At 40.3% G+C, this 18,793-nt stretch overlaps 1 protein-coding gene across 1 annotated transcript in view; it reads left to right on the top strand.

The window, feature by feature from the left end:
- PCSK2 (proprotein convertase subtilisin/kexin type 2) overlaps positions 1-18,793 on the top strand; it is a 272,552-nt gene that overhangs the window by 187,700 nt on the left and 66,059 nt on the right. Inside the window, 1 exon segment of the mRNA NM_001386192.1 lies at positions 7,368-7,444. Coding sequence (NP_001373121.1) covers positions 7,368-7,444 — 77 coding nt within the window.

Raw genomic sequence — 18,793 nt, forward strand, 5'->3', positions numbered from 1 at the left:
TCCCCTTTGTTATGCATCCTTATGCAAGGCACAACCTGGACGACTGTCCATGGCAGCCCTGATTAAAGATACCACTTTCTTAATTTTATAGTCAGACCACAGAGTTTGTTCCTCAGTGCTCTAAAAATATCTGTTCTCTCATGGAGCAGTGGTCCCCCATGTTAACTGTATTGATCTATAATGAAAGCTTGTATCGTAAGAATGTCAACACAGCACCACAAAAATGAAAGATGGGTAAGGCCTTGTAAGGCACACACCATATGTACGCGTATCACCTGGCAATCACCTCTGCATGCCAGAGGGCTATTCACTACCATTACTTGCTGCTCTCTGCCAAGAGTGATTGGTCTGACTTTGGGAACAGATAGGACACTTGTAGATTGAAAGACAAAGATCTAGAGGGCTATTGCCCCTAGAAGCAGCCGGCAGGGATAGTGGAAACAATGTTGGGACTTCCTGCCATCCTAGCCAGATGCTCTCTTCCGCTTCCATGAGTGTCCCTTTCAGTTTCTGACCAAAGTCACACCTGAGGACCCACGTTGGATTGGTGTGAGAGCCAGGGGAGGGAAACATCAAACTCTTAGCAGTGTACTGAGGCTAGCGGATATCAGATTCCTTTTCAGCAACTACAGCCCTCCTAATGAACAGGGCATGGGATAGGTATGTCTGAGAACAAAGGAGGTCCTTCAGGACGACAAGGATTGGGTGAAATAGTGTAGGCCTCAGGCTCTCAAAGGGTGGCCTGGGGACCGGAGAGACCTAAGATGACAGCAAAGGGCTGGCAAACTCTCTAAAAGGTAGTAAATATTTTAAGATTTGCAGGCTTCTATCACAAATTTACTGTCATGGTTTGGAAGCAGCCTTTGGCAATAAAACAAATAGACATGGTTGTGTGCCAATAAAACTTTATTTACAAAAACAGGTAGAGGGTCGGATTTGGCACATACCATATTTTGTGACTCTTGCTATAGGTGATCACAGAAAGTGAAGGACCTGGAAGAAGAAGACGGAGGTGAGGGAGTGCCCACACTGTTAGGGAATGCACTTGATGGCTTACATTGATTCATTTTATCCTCATAACAACCAAGTACTTACAGGTTTATCATCTGCATTTTAAAGACGAGGAAACTGTGGTTTCCTGAAAATAAGAAAATTGCCAAAACCAAACAGCCCAGGTTTGAAACCAGATCTATTTGATTTGAAGGCATCTCTCTCCAAGCTGACGCCTATAGACACCTTCATTGTGTACAACCCAGGAGGCAGAGTCCACAGATCCCAGAGGCATTAAATTCTAAATCTGGGCGGAGGGGGGACAGAGTGGCAGTGCCAGAGACAGGTTGAGTCTCAAGGGCCTTAGAAGCTTCTCTGAGAGTGTTAAAGCAAGGGGCATAGCTGCCACTGTGTTCACCATCAGTTTTCACAGTGAGACCAGCCCTGGCATCTGACCCATGCCATTTGCCAGTCTGTGACTTTGGAGGCTGCATGAAGGCAACATCTCAAACATAAGAAGTCAGAAGATTTCTTTTTTTTTTTTAAAGATTTTATTTATTTATTTGACAAAGAGAGTACAAGTAGGCAGAGAGGCAGGCAGAGAGAGAGAGAGGAGGAAGCAGGCTCCCTGACGAGCAGAGAGCCCGAAGCGGAACTCAATCCCAGGACCCTGGGATCATGACCCGAGCCGAAGGCAGCAGCTTAACCCACTGAGCCACCCAGGCACCCCAAGAAGTCAGAAGATTTCTTGAAAATAAGTTCCTGTCCTCTCCTAGCTTAATGTGCAGGTGGGGCATCTGATGGAAACAAGTACATGGTACAAATAACCGTCGGAGGGCTTGGATAAGAATCAGTGTCATAATCATTAAAGTTCCTTTCTATGGGCTAATCCAGTCTTGATTTCTGACTATGCATTCAAATACTCAGAAATTAAGCCTTAGAATTATGAAATACCAGAGGGTATTTTTCTTTTTCCTCCTGCACTCAACTCTTATAAGAGAAAGGAACCAATATCTGAAGTTTCTTCCAGAAATAACTTCCAGGGAAGCCCTGAGGTCAGTTTGGATTCAGTCCAGTCTTCTCACTTTCAGGACGATGGTACAATGATAATTCAAAGTACTTTGTGATGACTCTGAATCATCCTGATCCTGAATCACCAATGATTAAATTATGTTCACTAAATAACTAGTATTTTCTAAAGCAAGAAAGTAGACTGATGCATTTGCAAAAGAAGTTATGAAAGAATTTAAACCAAAACAAGCCAATGGCTTAGCCTGGGATGACCAAAGCATTAAATTTACAGAGACACCACTGCCCCCTCAATGTCCACCTTAATCGCTCTTTTAGAAAATTCTGGCATAACTCAAGGCTGGTTTAATTTATTCCCTTACACAAATAATTTTATGGATGACAACTCTGTGATTCAAATCCATAAATGACTCGGTTTTGGCTATAAAAGTATAAACAGAATGCTTACCAAAAGTTGCTCACTGTTCTTTCTTGCTATAAACCATTTGATTTTTAGCCAAAAGACCTACAGCTAAACAAGCGCTACTGTTTGCCTTCATTAACACTCAGTATAAACTGTTACGCAAGGAATTAAGCATTAGTCATCAAATTAATTAAAAGACAACAAAACAGTGCAACCATCTCAACACTCAAAGGTGAATTTGACCCCAGAAAATATGGGGTCTTTCCCTTCTTAGAAAAGTGGTCCCAGAGTTCTGGGGATTCTTGGTTGCAAGTTCGGCCGTGAGATCTGTGCAGTACCCTCTCCAGGCCCTGCCCACCTTCAGGGCAAGCAATTTTCTCCAGGGCAAGGTTGGAGACCAAAGACCTCAGCCCAGACCATGGGTAATTATTATCAACCAGAAAAGTGAGTCAGGGTGAAAAGCTTGTGAACCAGGCAATCAGACAGCAAACACAGAGGTGCAGAAAATTCCAATTTTTCTTTTCTCTAATGGAATTTAGCTTCTATCTGCCAGCCTCATTGCCCTCACTCAAGGCAAAAATTTGACATTGGTCAACTCAGGTGTTGCCCCCACCATCCTGTCTCCAGGATTGACCTTGAGCTTCAAAGGACTAGCACAGCCTTAGGAGAGTGTGCAAGGATGCTGACGTTTTCATCTCATCATCTGTGCCCCTAGATTCCACTCTTGCATCCCCATTTCCACTGGTCTTGGTTGTAAGTCCATGCAGATCCTGCCCCAACCCTGAATCCTCAGTGTCCTAACCCCTGAAATTTCTAGGCCAGCTGGTTCTCACTGTCATGTCCTCACCACCACACTCTCCCACAGGATATTCCTGCTGCCAGCTGCTCCACACTGATGGTCAGAGGAATGCAGAGTGGGACCACCCCAAGTCCCTGAGCTAAGACACCCCTGAGAGCCACTGCTGAACTACAGCAACCGACCCCTGTTCTAAGATGAGTCCCAGGCCTTTCCAAGGTTGGACATTCCAAAATACCTCCATCCTACTCCAGAACACAACTCAGAAGAAAGTAGCACTTTGCACCCTTTCTGGGTGTCCCACAATGGCTACTCATTGAATTTTCCTTCCAATTTGCCTTAGACCAGGGAATTTTTCTCCCTTCTATGGAGAAAGGAACTAGGCTTAGCAGTCTTCCAAATCTATTACTTAGGTTTCAACCCCAGCTTTAAAACCCAAAAGAAAAGTACTAACTTGAATTTCTCTCGATTGCCCATCCCCCAACTGTACCTAAGAATGCTCTTGTCTCAAAAATTCAGAGAACGTTAGGGGTAACTGAACATAGTTATTATTTCAAAATAGTACCTCTCAAAACAACTGAAAGCCAAACAGTTCAAGAAAAGTAAAAACAAAACAAAACAAAAAACATGCCAAATATGTCTCCCAGAGACAGAAAATATAGACCAGGTTGAGAATTAAACTTTTTAAAAAGGTAAATGAGAGTAGTTTGGGATCTAAAGGAAGAAGGAGGAGCAGATCATTTGGAACCAACAATTATGGCCGGAGGAGATAGAAGGATGTCCTCTCTGATGACCACTTATTAAAGGAAGACCTGGATTCTAGAATAAAGGATAGGCTTGTTCAACACCACAGATAAAAAGGACTGGTCCAAATTTTGAATGGGGTTGGGGAAGGTGGAAAATGAGGAATTTGTTTTTGATGGGAATGAAGTTTCTGTTATGCTGAGTAATTTCTAGAGCTGTGTTGTGCAACACAGCCAGCAATACAGTATTATGAACTTTAAACTGTGGTAAGAGGATAGATTTCATGTTAAAGGTTCTCACCAACAAAATCAAAAACAACACCCAGACACAAATAAGCACACAGAAATCTAAGGAGGTGATGAACATGGTGTAGCACCTTGGTTGTGGCAATGTGATCACAGGTGTATGCATATGCACAATCTCATTACATGTGAAATAGACCAAGTATACTTCAATAAGGCCCCAAATTCTTATATTAAAAAAAAACTGGGGGGCGCCTGGGTGGCTCAGTGGGTTAAAGCCTCTGCCTTCGGCTCAGGTCATGATCTCAGAATCCTGGGACTGAGCCCCACATCGGGCTTTCTGCTCGGCAGGGAGTCTGCTTCCTCCTGTCTCTCTCTCTGTCTGCCTCTCTGCCTCCTTGTGATCTCTGTCTGCCAAATAAATAAAATCTTTAAAAAAAAAAATTGGGGGTGCCTGGGTTCAGTCGTTTAAGCGTCTGCCTTCAGCTCAGGTCACGATCCCAGAGTCCGGGGACGGAGTCCAACATCCGGCTCCCTGCTCAGCTTCTCCCTCTGCCCTTCTTCCTGCTTGTGCACTCTCCTTTCTCTCTCTCTCTCTTTCTCAAATAAATAAGTAAAATCTTTTAAAAAAAATTTTTTTAAACACCACACACAGAAATAAACTCAATATGGATGAAAGACCTACAAGTGAGAGAGAACACAGGCAGCAATCTCTTTGCCATTAGTTGTAGCAACTTCTTACTAGTTGTTTCTCCTGAGGCAAGGGAAGCAAAAGCAAAAATGAACTATTGGGACTTCTTCAAGATAAAAAGTTTCTGTACAGTAAAGGAAACAATCAATAAAACTAAAAGGCAACCTTCAGAATGGGAGAAGATATTTGCAAATAACATATCTGTTAAAGGATTAGTATCCAAAATCTATAAAGAACTTATAAAACTCACCACCACAAAAATGAATAATCCAATTTAAAAATGGGCAGAAGACATGAACAGACATTTTTCCATAGGAGACATACAGATGGCCTACAGACACAAAAAGATATTCAACATAACACATCATCAGGGAAATACAAATCAAAACCACAGTGAGACATCACCTCACACTTATCAGAATGGCTAAAATTAACAACTCAGGAAATAGCAGATGTTGGTGAAGAGATAGAAAAAGGGAAACCCTCTAACACTGCTGGTGGGAATGCAAACCGGTGCAGCCACTCTAGAAAACAGTATGGACTTTCCTCAAAAAGTTAAACATAGAACTACCCTATGACCCTGCAATGGCACTAGAATACAAAATGGCAAAGAATACAAAAATACTAATTCAAAGGGATAAATGCACTCCAATGTTTATAGCAGCATTATTTACAATAACCAATTATGAAAAAAGCCCAAATGTCCATCAACAGATGGATGGATAAAGAAGGTGTGGTGTGTGTGTGTGTATGCATATGTATATATGTATGTATATATATACACACACACATATATATACACATAAAACACACACACACACAGTGGAATATTATTCAGCCATAAAAAAGAATGAAATCTTGCCATTTGCAACACCGTGGATGGAGCTAGAGAGTACTATGCTAAATGAAATAAGTTAGTCAGAGAAATTCACATGTGGGATTTAAGAAACAAAACAGATTAACAAAGAAAGGAGAGGCAAACCAGAAAACAGACTCGTAACTATAGGTGGGTTAAATGGTGATGGGCATTAAGGAGGGTTATGATGAGCACTGGGTATGTAAGTGATGAATCACTAAATTCTATACCTGAAACTTACAACACACTATATGTTAATTAACTGGAATTTAAATAAAATCTTGGGAGAAAAAAAAATTTAAATTTCAGGGTGACATCTACCCCAAACACCACATTTATTTAAATAAATTAGTATTATAATTCTGCCTATTACAACTACTGGGGACAGATCATCTTTTGTCATCCAAGAAGTGGAAACACAAGCTAATGGAATTCATCAATGTGCTCTTAAAAACATTATGCCACTAATGCATCAGGTTCAGAAACTGAAGCGTTTTACATGACAAAAGGGCACAATTCTTGGAAATGTCTCAGGACCCGTGAATCAAGAAATGACCACACTGGAAAATACATCGAACCCAGTGCTCCCCAGCCCCCTGTCTGCTGTGGACCAGGAAACCCTCCAGAGCTTTACTGCAGAACTCAAAAACAAAGCAGAGAAAAATGGCATTCTCATTTTCAGTGTCCCAGGCAAGGAGAGAAGGCAGTGAGAAGGGATGGATTAGTCTCCAAAAGGTGGTGGATCATCTCCCATCGTGGACCAAAATAAAAGGCTCATCAACTAAAAGACCAAAATGGAAAATAATTTAAGCGGATATGGAATTAGTTTCCATGGGGAAAGGACTCTCCATGGGAAAGGCAGGGGTGTTGGAGGCATAGAATTTAAGCTTCGAACTGAATACTGTAGGGTATACGAGTACTCCCCATTTGTAAATGTCTACTTATTTATTTCATCATTTGTTGCTCTGTGCCCACCCCCCACACTGGGCTGTAAGTTACATGGGCAGAGATATCACCAACTGTATTCCCATATTTGGAAAAGTGTCTGGCATAGGTTAGACTCTTACTGACGTGTTGAGTGAGTAAATGAAGTTGATATCGTGTCGATGTTAGGGGCTTGGGTGGGTGTTTCACACCCATGAATATAAAAGAAACAAGCCTATGTCAGTCTGAAGCTGGGAGCTGGAAGTGAGCCTTCTGCATAAAGCAAGAAAACTCCAGAGTTGCCTCCCTTGTGACATAAGATCTCGAACCTTCTGACCATCAGTCCAAGGACATATAAGTCCTAGATCCCAGGTGAACCTCATTTACCCACAGGTGGTGACTCAACTTAAAAACGGAGGCAGTCCTGGAGAGTGTAAGACTCCAATTTGCCGGTTCTTAGAAGGTCTGAATTAGAATGGGGTGAGGAACCCTGGGAAGCATAAAAGGAGAACAAAGAGATCCAAGGACCCACCAGCTCTGGCACCATTTGGTGAGGGCTGGTCTAGCACGGAACATTAACAAAGCACTCCACAGAGGGCCTGTAACCATAAAATAGTCATGTCTTGCAGCTTTTTCTCTTGCCTCAACACGTCTGGCTTGATTGAATTAATGAGACAACTTGTGTTTTTCAGAACGCCGAGGCAAGCTATGACTTCAGCGGCAATGACCCTTATCCTTACCCTCGATACACAGATGACTGGTTCAACAGGTAAACTGGGTCTCGTGGGCTGTCTTTGACTTTAGATTTGGGGGTTTTATTTGACACTGCTTTGTTTTTAAAGCTTGAACATCACCAACAAGATTAATCTCCCTGCTTCACTAAATTATATTGTGATTTTTCTCCTTCGTAGCTACATTCTCTAAATTCTTAGATTTTGTTAATACGGCAGCATTCCTCTAAAACTGACTTTTGATTCTTTTCTTCTCTTGAATTGGGAGTTATTTGCCACTTTATTAAAGATAGCAGAAAGTAAAAATAATGAGAAATCCTTTTTTCAACCTAACCGAATGTGAATTTAAAACACATTCATTTCACTTGATCCGTTGAAGAGAACTATTTTGCCTCTCTGCTCTGTGTCCAAATGTTTTTGAAAAGCGTTTCTGCTGTAACCTCGTAAGAGCTCAAATAGTTCTCTTCAACTAAACAGTAAGCATTATCGGCAAAGGTTTGAAGTATTTTTTTAATTGACGTATGATCGATACATAACATTATGTTAATTTCAGGTATATGACATAGTGATTTGATATTTGCATATATTACAAAATGATCCCTACCTTAAGTCTAGTTGGTACCTGACACCATGCCTAGTAACACAAAATATTTTTTGTAGTGATGAGGACTTTTAAGATCTGGTCTCTTAGTCACTTTCAAATATATAAGGCAGTATTATCAACTCAGAGGGTTGAAGTATTGCTCGGCATCTTGTCAGTTGAACTACTCCATGGTCCGTCCAAAGTTGTGCCTTTTCTTCAGCCTCTCCTGCTTCCAAACATGTAAATATGTAGTATCTTTTCTCTAAGTAAAATTCTTGCCTAGATGGTTGATTGCTTATAAGAAATATCAAGAAATAGAGATGAGTGACTTGCCCCCTCAGAATCAATACAGTTTCAGACATAGTGCTTGCTTATTATTGATGTTCTTGGGTGAAATTCATGAAAACGTATGAACTTCAATTAATGGTTTAACAGTATGTGAACATCGCTTTTACTTCCCATGGCAAACTCATGTAGATAAAACAAATGTTGTCATTCTCTGTTCCGTGATTTTTTTTTTAAGTGAGGAGGGGGTTGGTTGGCAAGGTTGAATGACTTCCTGGTCAAACAACTAGTAAGTATCAGAGCCAATGCTTGAATCCAAGCTTCAGACATGTTTCTAAATCCAAATTGTACCATTCTTTAATAAGCATCAATTTTATTATAAAAAACAGAAAGCATGACAACCAGAGGGTAGCCAGGGATGGGTCCCCAGTGGCCCAAGCAGCTCAGACTCTGTCCTTACAGTTAACAAGCTGACCAGTGTATGTCTGAGGCACAGTTAAGTGCACATGAGTTGGGGACTTGGCGATTATAAAAAATACAGAAAAGAATAAAGAAGAAAAAAAAACAATTAAATTTGCAACATTTTATTTATTTTTTTAAGATTTTTATTTATTTATTTGACAGAGATCTCAAGCAGGCAGAGAGGCAGGCAGAGACAGAGGGGGAAGCAGACTCCCTGCCAAGCAGAGAGCCTGATGCAGGGCTCAATCCCAGGACCCTGAGATCATGACCTGAGCTGAAGGCAGGGGCTTTAACCCACTGAGCCACCCAGGTGCCCCAAATTTGCAACATTTTAAAAAGATCATCGCTGATGTCCAATAACACAGTTTACTCTATCAACTTCCAAAGCTGCTTTAAAATGATCCTGCAGTGTTTGGAGGTGTGTTTAGGGAATGAGGATGTATCAAAAAGGTCTGAGAACTTCTGACACGAAGCATCTCGTATCTTCCATGACTTACAGCCATAGATCCTGACATACCCTGAGCAAATACACCATTTCCAGACACAGGGATGTGAAATTTCCAAATTGATGTCACTAAGTCAGAGGTGAGACATAATTGGGGATGGTGGTTTGGAACATTGCACTGAGAAGGACCAAGAAGGAACATCTGACTTCAGCATGGGGGAGTATCAATCATCCACACGATAACTAAGCCAGTAGATATGAAATTAATCTTTGACTGATTGATTCAGGTACAAAAATACAACCAACACTATGGTTTTCATCCCCACCCCACTACATCCCATTTTCTGAACCCAAACACAACCTCTCCAAGCAAGTCTTCTTGTGGAATGTGTTGTAAGAATACACTTTAAATACACAAATAAGGAAAAACCAGAGATGGCTTCTATCTGAAATGTTTCCATCGGCAAACTTGCTCTTGAGAGTTCAAATTGAAACTGACTAAAATCCTCTAACAAGGACTGATCAGGGCTTATTGCAATACAATTCTTCACTGCAATGGTGAATATTCCCGAGTATCCAAGTGCCTGAGACACCATTTCATGAGTCAGGCACGTATGATCCTGGCCTGTTAGGAAACCACTGATGCAAGACCCAGGACCCACTCTGACCTATAAATGGGGCTTTTCCCAATTATCAAGTCATGCTTGAAGATCCTTGTCTACCACGGTTTGTTATTACAAAGACCAGATGGTACCCACTCAAACCATGACCTCTCAAAGCATAATTACTATTGGCAATGCCTCTGGAAAGAAGGTGGGTCAAAGTTCAAGCCCACAGCACTGGGAGGATCTGTGGTCCAAAACGCTGGGTCTGTCCTGGAGATAATTCCTTCTTGGCACAAGGAAACATTGAATATAGCATCCTTTCCATGAGTGTAGGGTACGTTTATTTAAAATTCCCTGAATGAAATATTTGCCTGGTATTTTCTTCAGTATAATGTAGGGCTTGAGGCAGGAGGAAGAAAAATGAGTTGGCAAATACAGGAAAAAAACTTTGTCATAGGTTAGTAATTGTTAAAACCTAGGTTAGGGACATGAGATTCCACTCTACTCTTGTAAATATCAGACTTTTTCCATAATATGAAGTACATTTAAAAAGCATAGGGCGGGGCACCTTGGTGGCTCAGTAGGTTAAGCCTCTGCCTTCAGTTCAGGTCATAGTCTCAGGGTCCAGGGATCGAGGCCCGCATTGGACTCTCTGCTCGACAGCGAGCCTGCTTCCCCCTCCCGCTCTGCCTCTCGGCCTACTAGTGATCTCTCTCTGTCAAATAAATAAATAAAATCTTTTAAAAATTAATTAATTCGTTAATTAATTTTTTAAAAAACCATAGGGCATAATTTAGTTGGGTATTTATGAACGTATTAGTGTTGATGTGCAAGCTTCTGAGGAGCTTGCAAATATCCTATGAACAGAGACAGAGACAGATGCCCAAATCACCATAGTGCTAAGCCCACAGCCAGGGCTAAAATAACACAAGGAAGCTAATGCCTATTGGGCAGTTGCTTTGCTCAAGGTGCTTTTTAAAGTACTTTGCATGTAGCCTTTCAATTAATTCTTATAATAACCCTTGGAAATAGCTATTAACCAGGATTATCTCCATTTCAAAAATGGAAGCACAGAAAGGCTTAGTAACTTATGCGAGGTCACACTGCCAATAAGTGGTGGAGACAGGATTTGACACCAGTAAGGTGGTCATTGCATGTACTGCCTCATAAGAAAGATGCCTGGGAGAGCACAGAGAAGTGCAGAATTATCTCTGGCTGGAGAAGCTTAGAGAGGCTTCCATGAATAGGTGGCATTTGGTTTAGGGTTTGAATGAAGGTAACTGGTGGAGTTAAGGGGCATATTTAGGTGAAGGAAGAGAGGCAGGAGGTGCAGACATGTTCAGGAGGTAGCCTAGACACGTGAACTGGGAGTTAGAGACTGGGATAGGGGCAGCATTCCAGGAAGGCTTCATGGAAGAGGTGTGCATGAATAGTTGACGCAGGTTGCTAGGAGAAAGGAGAGATTTTGTGTTTGGGTCACAAACTGGGCCCGAGGCATAGATGAGGACCCTTCTCCCATTGCATCCAGGGAGTGTGTTTCCCTGGGGGCTCTGGGAGTCTTGAGTCCAGCACCTGCTTTTAGCTGGAGCTGTGCTTACTACCAGACCAGTATGAGCCTCTGGCCAGCTATGCAGCCACCAAGGCATGCCAGTTTCTTCAGATGTTCTCCTCTGGGCATGGACACCAAGCCAGCACCACCTCTGCTCAGCAGACTGGAGACTCTTAAGAAATGCTAGTTTTAGCTGCTCTGAAACTCCAATAAAGGACTGGTGGATGTTGAGCAGCAATGAGCTTGTTCCTGTTGCTGTTCCAGCCGCACTGGTAGCCTCAAAGGCAGCTTAGAAGTTAGAAGCAATGGCTGGGCAGGAAAATGCAGTATCTCTCCATCATGGGCTTTGCATTGCAATGGGAAATAGAAAACAAAATGCCCTACAAGGGCCACTCTCCAGCAAGCAAGCACTGTTCTCCTGGTTGGGAAACCGAATTTAATAGCAGAGTGTCTCTCCTGGGCTCTCCTCACACTTTAAACTAACTTATCATCCCCTCTGCAATTCTTTGGTAACTGATTTTCCTCTGAGTGCACATTGCTTCAAGAACATATTCAAAACTCCCAGCCAAGGACTGTTTATGAAAGCAAACTTCATGCATATGCAGAACTGCTTTTAGGGGATATGTATATTAGAATTTCTTGCCCTGTGCTTAATTTGATTTTATAGGATTATTCCTTTTTAAGCAGAGCAAGTGTATTTATTCTACTGTGAACCATTTAATAATTACCTGCAGTATCCAAGCTCCAGGGAGATAGCTGAAACACAGTTGAGAAATTTGTAAAGGGAGTATAATTTCTTTCTAGCTTGTAATCAGAGAAATACAGACCGCCAAGCAAAATAATAATATAGTCATAGTAGGGGTAACCCAGTTTGCAAAAAGGTAGAAAACAATCCATGTTTAATGAGCATCAATAATATGCAAAACAGATATAACTTGTTTCTTGTGTGGTATCAGCATCTAGCTTTACTTGTTTTTCCTTGCTGACACTCAACGCATATTGATTGGCTGGTTGATGGATGGGTGGCAGACCTTCTTGGCCATGCCTACGCGTTGAGGGCCCTTGACACCTGTCCGTTTTAGAATGGCTTGCTTCTTCCAAGGTTTGCAGCCCACACTTTGTCAATAATCTCCCAGCCTTGCTTGCTTTTAGGTCAATGTTTGGTGATGCATCACAGATCTGTATTCCATTTCTGTGCTGCTGTCCATAAAACTCCCTCTTGCATAGCATTTCTTTGACAGGCATTCACCACTGAAATGTCATCCCTGCCATCGGCAGAATTTATGGGGCATCACAACGGTGCTGCACGCTCTCTCGTGAGCCCTAACGAGTAAGAGATTCTGGATGAGAGGCAATTCCTGGCCACAAAGAGTTTACTATAAATTCAGAAAGGGAGAAGACATTTATTACTCAGGCAACCAAACTGGGGGTGAACAGAGGAAGAAGGGTAAACAGATGCTGAGGGACATGGATCTCTACGTGAGCTCAATTGATTGACAGCATTAGTTAAACCTTCAAATAAGCAAGATTCTCAGTGGTTAACTTTTTTTCTTATTAGAAGTCATATTTCATTTTGAAGAACACTGTGCAACAGGCCAAAAAAGAACTTGTGAGGAAAACAGCCATTTCTGGTTGGATATTTACACGTTGATGGAAACTGATGCTTTACCCGGGAGACACTTAATGGTGGAGAAATAGACGAACACCTTTCCCTCCTGTCTTTATGAATTAATTCTGAAATCAGCTCCTGGCTAATCAAACTCAAACTGTTTTCAAAGACCTAATCTAACTCCTTCTCTCATGTGAGCTTTGAGACAACCTCATAAGCCGATGTGAGCGCAAATGCTGCCCCTTGCCGTTAACTATCTCTACCCAAACCGGAGCATAGTGAAATCCTACATAGTTTAATTTTGTGAGCTGCTAGGAGCCATTGGTGAAATACCATACAGTTGCTTTTTAAAAAAATTTCTGGTTCCCTACCTGTATTAGACAGATCTTCATTATTTAGATTTTTCCCCTCAGTTCAAACAAATAGACATAACACAGAGGAGGGGGTTTTGGAGAGAATTACATAGACTGTAAAAGAAATCTCTGTATGTTGGTGCAGTCATTTCTACCTTGGAAACTAATATTATGCATGCCATATGGGGGACTTTTATGGCCCTCAGGTAGCAATAATTCTTTCCTTAAGGGAGAAAAATACAACAGATTATGATGGACAAATGTAGTGTTTTAACTGGTTGGAATAGATAAAGTGATCCCTAAATACTTTTCCCCATCTGTAAAATGGGCCTGAACTCCACCTAGACAGTTTCTATGCAGGACTATATACACGCATATATGGTACTTGGTTCAGAGCATGACACATGGTAGGCATTCCCTAAATGACAACAAATATAATTGTGAAATTCAGCAAAGGGATGTCTAGAGGAACTAAGACAGAGGTTCTCCAACTAGCTAGAAAATGGAGGGTTTATGCCAAAGGAGTCAATGGATGACCCAGCTATGGACGACCTCACCCACCTTTCTCAGCCATTCAATCTCTCATCTGAGCCTTTGACAAAAACTAGAAAACAGTAGCTCAAAGTTAAACTTTCTGGCCAGAGTCTGGTGCCTGTGTTTCTGCACTTCTGATTGAAAGAAGAGTTATATCCAAAGATGGCTTAAATGCATGAAACAAGGTTGATTTGTGGGGAAGATTGAAGGGCTTAGCATCTAAGGTGAGAAAGATGGAAAACCTCTTCACTTCTCCAGAAAGTACTGAGTGCTTGCCAGGTGACTTGGGGTTTTCCCCAGAAGCAGTTGTACATGCTGTCCTATCCAGCCGTTTGGGCTTACCCTTGGAGAGAGCATTCAATATAAGCCAGGAAACATGAATGACTGAGCCCTGCACTTCAGCTCCAATATATCGAACATGAAAGTATCTTTCTCCAAAGACATGGCTGAAAAGACTATACCTAGCTGCTCTACAGTTCTGGTTGTGTAGGGATCTGTAGGCCTAGGGAAACTGGAGGCTAGAGCCTCATGTCCATGAACCTGGCCAAGTTGCCCACTGGCTTGCTTATCTCCAGTATCTCTGTGAATCAAGGGCCCTAAACCCTCATTATAAGCTTTGGCTGTGGGATATAGAACTAAGGAATCCATTAAAACAACTGTGGAACCAACAACTAGGAAAGGAGCCCAAAGGAAGAGAGAGAAAGAAAAGGAAACAAAACAAAAACCCTCCAACTTAATAACCTACAAGCTAACATTCCACAATATCTGGGGGGAAAAAACCCACATCAAACACAATTTAAAAGTCAAGATATGAGTTTATATCAAGTGCAATTAATTTTATGGAGAGTTTTTTTTTATTAGTTTCAGAGAGAGAATTTAGTGATTCATGGCTTGCATATAACACCCAGTGCTCATTCCATCAAATGTCCTCCTTAATGCCCATCCCTGAATTATCCCTCCCCACCTCCCCTCCCCTCCAGCAAACATGTTTGTTTCCTAAAGTTGTGGTTTGAGTCTTGAAGAAGACATTAAAGTAAGTTATATTTAGTTTGCTTAGAGGAATAAGTGCATGGATAACATCCATTTTAAAAGAAAAATAAATGATGGAGAAACAAGCAAAAATAAACATGAATATGAGAAGGAAACAATTGCAATTGGGAAATGTAGCCTCTGGAATGAAATCCCAGTGAATGTGATAAAATCTAGCCTGGGTATAGTTGAAGAGATAATTATTGAACTGAAGATAACATTGTTTATTAAAAACCTATAGCAAACACTCTTCTTTTTTGTGGGGAGGGAGAAGTATAGTTGACATACAGTGCTGCATTAATTTCAGGTGCACAACATAGTGATTTGACAACTCTATACATTAAACTGTGCTCACCACGATAAGTATAGTCACCATCCATTACAATGAAACACCATTACAATATTATTGACTATATTCTCTATGCTGTACCCTTCTCTCCCATGACTCATCTATTCTATAACTGTAAGTTTGAACCTCTTAATGCCCTTCACCTATTTTTCCCACCCTCTCCCCTCTGGAAACCTCCAGTTTACAAACATTATTCCTAATCTTGAAACTTTGATGGCATTCTCTTTAATTCTGGGTGAAAAAAGAATGCTTCTTATCATCTCTTTTATTTGATACCATGCCATATCTCATATCCAATGAAATAATTATAAATCTAAGAAAAGATACATGAGAACATTAAGGAGAAAATTTAAAAATTTAGAAAGCATTGAAGAGGTCCTGAATGAATGGAGCTGCCTACTAAGTTCATGGATGGAAAGAAGGAAAAATATAAAGATATCAAGTCAATCTGTTAATTCAATGCAATTTCAGCTAAAGTCTCAAGACTGTTTTTCTATGAAACTAGCCCAAATGATCCCAGAATTGATAGGGAATAGCAAAGGGCCAAGAATACAGTAAGACAAAGGACGAGGAGAATGATTATAAAGAAGAAATAAAAGAGAAAGGAAAGATGAACCACAACAGCAAGATGGGAAAATTCTGCCTGGCAGATGACAAAGCATTATAAAACTGTAATAATCGTGAGAGAGAAGGGTTAGCCTGGGGAGAGGAAAAAACAATCAAAGAAACAGAAGAGAAAACCCAAAAGCAGACTGCCATATAAAAGAATCTTTTTTTTTAAGATTTTATTTATTTATTTGACAGAGAGAGACACAGCGAGAGAGGGAACACAAGCAGGAGGAGTGAGAGAGGGAGAAATAAGCAGGGGGAGTGAGAGAGGGAGAAATAGGCTTACCACTGAGCAGGGAGCCAGATGCGGGGCTCCATCTCAGGACCCTGGGATCATGATCTGAGCCAAAGGCGCTTAACAACTGAGCCACCCAGGCACCCCGGTACAAAAGAATCTTAAAAAATGACCAAGATGAAAATAAAAAACAATGAAAAAAGGATGGCAAAATGATACTCAATAAATGCTGCTAGTTATTCATATGGGGAGAATAGGTGTTTACCCCACACACTGAGCATAAATGAATTCTAGGAGAATTTCTTTTTAAAGATTTTATTTATTTGTTTGACAGATGGAGATCACAAGTAGGCAGAGAAGCAGGCAGAGAGAGAGGAGGAAGCAAGCTCCCTGCTGAGCAGAGAGCCCGATGTGGGGCTCGATCCCAGGACCCTGAGATCATGACCCGAGCCAAAGGCAGAGGCTTTAACCCACTGAGCCACCCAGGCTCTAGGGTGGCTCTAGGAGAATTTTTAATTAAAATGTAAGAAAACATCTTTATGATTCTGGGCTAGGGATGGATTTCTTAAACAAGACACTAAACCACAAGGAAAAGGATAAGATTAAGAAAACAAAGTAAAAATTATACACTTCAGTTCACAAATCACAATAAACAAAATTAAAAGACAAGCCACAGACTAGATAGGTACAAGTTCTATGAGCCAAAATGGTTAGTAGCCAACATATATAAAGAAGAGCTACAAATCAATGAAAAAAAAAATAGGAAAAAAAGGGCCCAACGTTATGCAAAGATGATTAACAGGACACCTGAGCTAATTTACATATGAAAATATGCTCAACATTCCTAGCAATGAGGAAATTGCAAAATAAAAAATAAGATACCATTTCACAGCATTTGGATATGCACAAATGGTCAAGTTTGATGATACTAGGTGTTGGCTCTCCCTCTCTGCAGGAGGTAATATATATCCAAAAAACGTGTTTTTACCATTACATAAATAACCCAAAGGAACTGCCACACATGTGCACAGGTAATAATGTACAAGAAGGTTTCTTCTCAAATTATTTGTAATGGCAAGCCAATTGCAAACAACCTAAATGCCTAAGACTAGGAGTATGAATAAGTAAATCTCAACCTATTTATAAATGGACTACTACACAGCATCACTACACAGCAGTAAAAATAGATGCACCGGGGGTGCCTGGGTGGCTAGGCTGTTAAGCAGCTGCCTTCTGCTTAGGTCATGATCCCAGAGTCCTGGGATTGAGCACTGCATTGGACTCTCTGCTCTAGAAACCTGCCTCCCTCTCTCTCTCTCCCTCTGCTGTGTTCCTTCTCTTGCTGTGTCTCAGTCAAATAAATAAAATCTTTTTTAAAAAATAAAAATAAATAAATGCACCAGAATTTATGAATAAACCTCAGAAATTCAAGTGAAAAATGCAAATTTTAGAGATTATATAATACATAATATGTATAGTATATATACATACTATGTATATATGTGCATATATATGTGATATATATGTACATATATATGTGATATATATGTGTATGTATATATACATATTATGTATATATGTGTAATGTGTATATTATATATTATATATTCATATATATATGAAACATTTATATAGAGTTTGAAAACAAGCAAGTAGTGGCTTATATGCTTATGTATAGCTGATTATAAACTAATTGCATGAAAACATGCACATGCATTCCAAGAATCAACTTAGTATAGTAGTCACTTCTGAGGAAGTGAAGAGAAGTATGGCTTTGGGGAGGGTTTTGATTGTATCAGTAAAGATTTATTTCCTTAAAAAAAATGTATGTCAATATAAAATACATGGAATGTACCCTTGTAATTACAGACTCCTTTGGTCATGTGAATATCCAGGATATCTTGACTAGTAATGCACAGAAATATGCACTTTGCTTTGCTCAGGAAGGTGGGGATCAGGCCAGAGGCCATAACTGTACTACGTATTTGTTCTGCCATTTTGTTTTCTTGTGTGACCAGAGTTTCCATGACAAATAGGGTACATGTTCTTCATTCTGCCTGTCTTTCTGTTCCTTCAAGGGTTAACTTTCCTCAAGACATACACTTTAAAATTTAAAACTATATAGTCTATTATAGAATGAAGATAGGTATAAGGTCAAAAGAGATTTAATTTACCCTCATGGGTAAATTGAATGTAACTTAAGAGAATGACATTAAAAGTGCTCATTGTATCACCAAATCTTGCTGAATAACACCCATTCCCTAAATGTCTCTTGAATCAATTTCCTATTTTCCCTGCACACTGCTGCTGCCTTAGTTTTCACTCTTTCTATCACAGCAATGGTTTTGTCTTCCTGCTCTTCCTGAAAACCAACTACCATTTTGTTAATTATATTATGTGTGATAATGACATTGTAGTTATTTAGTATTCTATCATTTCTTTAAAGATGTATTAAGCAGTTTGAACAAAAAAAAAATCTATTTTTCTTTAAGTCAATTCACAAAAAATGTTTAATCAAATATGGCATAATATTAACTGTACATGTATGCACAAGAGTAAAGAATAAAAATAACAAAATATCTATCAATAGATGACCAATTGAATAAAAGATAGTATACCCACAAAAAGTCTAAAGTAGGGAAAACATTTGGCTTTGATAAAGTTGGGTGGTATGAGATTGGTTTTGTTATGCACTGAATTTGTTGGTATTTTAAAAATAATAATAGTAAACTGAGCCAAA

This window comes from Mustela putorius, unplaced genomic scaffold (genome assembly GCF_011764305.1).
Source record: "Mustela putorius furo isolate JIRA1106 unplaced genomic scaffold, ASM1176430v1.1 tig00000253_pilon_pilon_pilon, whole genome shotgun sequence".
Taxonomy (NCBI): domain Eukaryota; kingdom Metazoa; phylum Chordata; class Mammalia; order Carnivora; family Mustelidae; genus Mustela; species Mustela putorius.